General features: G+C 50.8%; 1 protein-coding gene across 2 annotated transcripts in view; it reads left to right on the top strand.

Annotated features, from left to right (window-relative positions):
- The first annotated feature begins 5,230 nt into the window (after positions 1-5,230).
- Positions 5,231-5,851, top strand: part of ARID2 (AT-rich interaction domain 2) — a 160,253-nt gene continuing 159,632 nt past the window's right edge. For both annotated transcript variants that reach the window (XM_046665585.1, XM_046665576.1), the window contains exons 1-2: positions 5,231-5,460; positions 5,575-5,668. In XM_046665585.1, coding sequence (XP_046521541.1) covers positions 5,369-5,460; positions 5,575-5,668 — 186 coding nt within the window. In that variant the 5' untranslated portion in view covers positions 5,231-5,368. The remainder of the gene's footprint in view (positions 5,461-5,574; positions 5,669-5,851) is intronic.

The following is a 5,851-nucleotide window of genomic DNA, read 5'->3' as shown; positions in this document are numbered from 1 at the left end:
TTTATGCTCTCCTAGCTTTCAGAAGTTATTAAATACTACAAACAAAGTTTTAAACTACTATAAACTGTGATGATACTATAATGAGCACAGTTAGTCTGGGGCCTACTTTTCTTTTCCGTGATTGAAACAGATGAAATAAATAAGAATGCACAAATGTAGCATATTAAAACCATAACAATTTTAAAAATTCAAGATTAATTGACCTAAACAACTAATGAGGCCAACTCCCTGTCAAAAGTACATTTGGGAATGCTTTTCCAAAGATATTATAATCGGCTCAAACTTAGTTTTTAATTATTAAGTCTTATTAAAAAGTCTTATTTTGTTGACAATTATCACTTTTTAAAAAATAAATTCCACTGGATTTATGTACAAAGCACAACCTCTACTATCTATTTGAACAGAAAGAAACAAACAAAATGCCTAAAAGCTTATCAGACTCTTTAGGGACAAATCAGTCAGAAATCTATTAACTGTAGATTCAGAACATCTCTATTACAATTACCCTAATCTGTAGTAGAATAAACTTTCTTATTTTTTAAAAGCTTAGTTACCAGTATTCCTTAAGAGTCACTATCTGAAGGAAAGGCCTTATCTATGATTTCAAATTGTAATCTCCTGCAAACAAGACAAGTTAGCCAATAGTAAAAAGCAGGGGAGCAGACACAGAGAGCAGCAAGTGGTGAACGCTTCCTCACATCTTACCAACAGCTCCTTTCTTAAGATCATCTTTAAAGAAATATAAATCTCAGTTCAGTAGCCTTGTGCAACCAATCTTTTAAACCTTAGAATAACCTAAAATCCAAAAACTTCTCCAATGAATTAACATACCAATTCCTCAATTAAGTTATTTCAGCTGTTGTAATCATACACCTGACACGCTTGATTTGAAATGTGGTCTTTTTTTAAGTTTACTTGAATGAAGGAATTTTAAACATCACAATTTTTTGATTAAATAATATTAAAACTGATAAGGATCCGAGATTGATGTAAAATAACAGAAACCTCTAATTATGGTGTGCAGGATTTGCAATTACTATTAACAACAACGCTTTGCATTTTTCACATCAAAAAAACCATTTCTCATCAGAACAGTAAACTACACAGAGTTTCAACAATTTTCACTGTTATTGGTAATTATTTATAGGAATAGTTCCCATGAATGCTTAATAACTATGAACTACATTTTCTTTAGATCGCATCAAATTAGAGAATATCTACTGTAAAATATCTCTAATATTTCTTTTTCAGGCTCCACCTGCTCTATGCTGCCCACTATAGGAAATGCAATATGGTACAAAGAAATGTAATACTATGCACTAGGGTTACCAACAGTGCAATCCCATAAAAAAATATTCTCTACGTACTTGGGTGCTAAAATAGGGTATTCTTGCAAGAGATACAGACTGATTAGTGGTAACCAAATTTATTAAATATAAAGAACATCAGTAGGAACAGACAAGACCAGAAACTCTATCTTGGTAATCCACACGCCAGGAGTAGCAACCGGGTGCGGCAGGGGACCGGGCGTGGAACTTAGTGATTCAGGCGCAGCCTGCAGAAAGATGCAATTCTGCACTAGAGAGGAAATATGAAGGTCAAAATCAACAGAAAACGAAACACCTCAAAAAAAGAAAATCATGCAAATACAAATGATTGCTGCAACTGGAAAAAACATTTGAAATAAATTATTCGTAGACTGCATATTTAAATTTTTCAGATGAATCTTCCTGAAACCTTTACATTCCTCTTACAAGCAAATACCGTTAATAGCTTACTTTTGCCTTACATTCTTCTAGTCTTGGGGAAGTTGAACCAAGTAGCAATCTGATAAACATCAAGCTTTATGGTTTTTTTTCTTTGACTAGAAGATATTCAAAGTGTTGTGAATTTAGATTCTATCCATCAGATATACTTTAGGACTCCATTTTGAAGATGACAGTTTCTTCTGCAGAAAAGGAATTTTTTTTTCCAGCGTCAATTCTCCAGTTACATATCACATCTTAAATTTTTTAAAAAAGCATTAAAACGTTAGTATCACACTCCGGGTTTTTAGCCCTGATATTTGTCCTGAAAAGCCAAACACACTACTGTAACATATCCATGTGTGTATAATACACACAAACACACATTAATGGCAAGCAGTCAGTGTTTAAAAGTAGTAATCTTCCCTTGAAAAACAAAAATATAAAATGTCACCCTTCCATTCTGCCCTTCGAATTAGAATTAAGGCAAGCAGGTTTGCCCACTGCAGGGTGGGATACGAGAAAAGACGTCCTAACGTCTAACCTGAGACATTGTTTACAATCCCGGGTCCCGACTCGGACGACTGAAATGTCAGTGTACGTGCCTTCCTTCCCACTCCTGCCCCATCAACACCATCCAGGGCCCGGGTCCGGGCCGCGACCACCCGGCGCGCCGGGGCTGCCGGAATCCGCTAGTACCGCCCGCTCGGGCCAACCCGGCTCCCGGCCGACCGACCGCGAGTCCCCGCAGCTGGGTCTCCGGGGCTCCCAAGGCCTCCGGCGTAGACAAGGGGCACCGACCGGGCCGGGCCGTGCACTCTGGCATTTACAAACTACCCAAAAGTCTCACTGCACAAGTGGCGCGGCGGGAGGTGCCGCTGCCGTCCGCATCGCTCGGTCCCCGTCCCCTCGCAGCGGGCCGAGCGGCCCAGGCGACCCTCCGCGAAATCGCGGGCAGCTGCCGGGAGAGTGGGACAGCCACCAAGACGCCGCGGCAAGTCCTTGGAGCAGTCAGCCGCAGCTTTCCCATCGCCCTTTAGTTACAGTTACCCCGGCGGCTTCTGGCGCTTCCTTCGACAAAAAGGAAAAAAAAGAAGTCCAAAAAGCGTGGAGGTGCTGGAAGTCTCTGACAGTTTCTGTCGAATGAGATCCCCTCGGCTCCATCCCTCAAGGAAGATTTCCAAACTCGGATGCATCCTCAGCGGAGGTATTCCATGTTGACAGATCTCTCGCCTCCCACAAAATGGGGCCGAGGAGGCGGCCGCTGTCTCCTCTATGGGCGCCGCCATTTTGTGAGGCGGCGGCGGCGGCGGCGGCGGCAGGAACCCGGGGTGTGTGTAATGGTTGAATAGAATGACCCCCTCTAGGGAATCCCCGGCGCTGACAGTTACGTAAGGGGCTGTGCGTAAGTGCCGCGTTTAGGGAATCCGCACAGCCCGGGCCACGCAGCTCTGCGGCCCACATCTCCACCACCCCTAAGAGGACCGGTGGGGGAAGGGACAGATGACCGGGTCTCCCTCCTACCCCGCCCCTCCTCGCCGCGGGCCCTGGCCCAGCCGCCCCCCTCCCCCGGCCGGGTCTCCGCCCCTCACTGGCTTCCGAGACACTCACTGGCCCTTGGGTGTCAGGAACTTCCTAGCCATAGCCTTATGCCGACCCCGTTTAAGAGACAAACTTTACTTGGGAAATAAATCCGTTTCCTAGAGGGAGCACCGGAAGCATGCTGGAGTATATTACATAATTTTTCTCACCACCGAATAAACGTTCCTATTGGAACCACTACCTGACATCATAAGCCATCCAGAACTTTACTAGCCTGTGACCTTGGGTTAGTCAGTGACTTTGTCCGCCGTGGCCATCACCAAAATGGGGATAATGATAAGCCTCACATATTGTGAAGCTTAATTAATGTTTGCAGCAGAGGGCCGACTCCAACACCCCTTGTGAATGCAAACTTAGGTGGTAGTATTTGTTGAGATGTTGTCTTCCATTTAAGCAGCTTTTTTTTAACCTTCAAAATTATTTTAAACGAGGATGGCATTTAAGACATTTGAAAGAAAGCAAGGGAAAACATCAGGTTCTATTCAACCTTTATTTTAAGCGCATCTACCTTTAAAATACCTTAAAAACATAAATGTTAATTGTCAAAGTTTAAAAGATTGCTTCCCAACCAGTTTAATTACCGTTTGCGTAACTCAGCATAGAATAATCTAGCTTCATTTGTGAAACCAATCCAAGGCGAGATGAATTAAGAGCATTACTCTATTTCTACAGAACTAGGACAGACAGTTCACATCGTATTTAATTTATAGTTTGCTAAAGTTAGTTTGTGGATAATTCAGGGAAAATGTGCTAACCAGGCCCCAAAATACTAGCACAAGGCTCAGAAAAGCCGTTTCCTTTCGACTTTAAAAAAATAAAAAAGGTAACAAATTGACTTTATCCCGACGTGTGAAGGATGCGTAGCGTGAGGAGCTGCCCCTCTGAGCTTCCTTTCCCTCGCGAGCGCCACACCGGTTCTGTCGGGCGGGGGGGGACGCCGAGGCGGCCCTTCCAACAGCCGGGCCGGGGACGCGAACATCGCCTCCACCCCTAACCCTGGAACAACCGGTAGTGGCCGTTTCCCCGCGCCGCCCCCCTTTCCGCCGGCTTTGTGTGCGTGTGAAATGTGCGGCACATTGCAGATGAACCCTAAGCCCGGCGAGCCGAGTCTATTGTTCCCCGCGAGGAGCTGCCGGGGCGGTGTGGAGCCAGGCGCAGTGCCGCGGCCGGCCCTCGGGGGTCGCTGTGCGGCGCTGGCTGCCCGGCCGTGGCGGCGGCGCTGGCGGCGGCAGAGAGGGAGGCTGGCGGGGAGGGAAGCGGGCGGGCGGCGCGCAGCGGCTCGGCTGCCGCCGGTGCCTTCTGCCCGGGGCCGCCCGGGCCGCCGCGCCGAGGCCGCGCGTGAATGTGTGCGAGGGCCCCGCGGAGCTGCGGCCGCGATACACGCTGTCACCGCGCCTTCCACAAACCACCACACAGACCTCCTCCTCCCCACCCCCAGCCCCGCCTGCCCCAGCCCCGCCGCCGTCGCCGCCGCGGCCGCCGAGAGCCCCGGCCTCCGGCCGCCCCGGGCCCTCGCCGTCGGCTCGCCTTGCCCCTCGCCCGCCCGCCCGCGCGCCCCCGGCAGCAGCACCATGTTGAATCGCGTCCCCGGGCCGAGGCGCCTGGGCCGGCGGCGCTGAGAGGCGGGCGAGAGCCGGGCCGCGGGGAGGGAGGGAAGGAAGGGGTGGGGGCCGCGCTCGCCCCGCGGCTTCGCGCGGATCCGGCAGTCGCCTGCCCCTCTAGTTTCGCTCCGATTTCTTTAAACTTTTTTAGAAATTCCCCTCCCTCCTTCCCTCCTCTCCCCCTGGCCTCCTGCTCCCTCCTTCCCCTCCTCCTCCTCCTCCTCCCCCTCCCTCCCTCCCTCCCTGCGCCGCCGCCGCCGCCGCCGCCGCCGCCGCCGCCGCCGCCACCGCCGGCCCATGACTGAGCCCCGCCGCCGCCGGCCGAGGAATGGGCTCCGGGCTCTGGTAGGAAGCGCAGGGAGCGGGGGGCGCTTTTAAAACACCGATCCGGGGTTTTCGGAAACCTCCTTTGAACAAATAATGGCAAACTCGACGGGGAAGGCGCCTCCGGACGAGCGGAGAAAGGGACTCGCTTTCCTGGACGAGCTGCGGCAGTTCCACCACAGCAGAGGGTGAGAGCAGAACCGGGGGGGCAGCGCCGGGGCGAGCCGGGGCGAACGGGCTCTCCCGCCCGGGCCGGCCGCGGGGTCCCGGCTGACAAGTGCGGGGCTTTCTCTCGCCCGCAGGTCGCCTTTTAAAAAAATCCCTGCGGTGGGTGGGAAGGAGCTGGATCTTCACGGTCTCTACACCAGAGTCACTACTTTAGGCGGATTCGCGAAGGTGAGTGGAAGTTTTAATTTGTATTTCCCTCTCGCTGGCCTCCTCCGAAAAGTCTCCTTTGACCCCGGGGTGGGCGCTCGGGGCCGGGGGGGTGGCCTGCGGGGGCCACAGGCGTGCTTTTCGCTCCCAGCCGGTGGCACGGAGGCGGACGGCGGCGGGCTGTTTTTGAGAGACCGTGAAGAT

Source organism: Equus quagga, chromosome 1 (genome assembly GCF_021613505.1).
Source record: "Equus quagga isolate Etosha38 chromosome 1, UCLA_HA_Equagga_1.0, whole genome shotgun sequence".
NCBI classification, from domain to species: Eukaryota; Metazoa; Chordata; class Mammalia; order Perissodactyla; family Equidae; genus Equus; species Equus quagga.
Note: the sequence above shows the minus strand (reverse complement) of the source record. Positions and strands in the feature narration are given on the sequence as shown.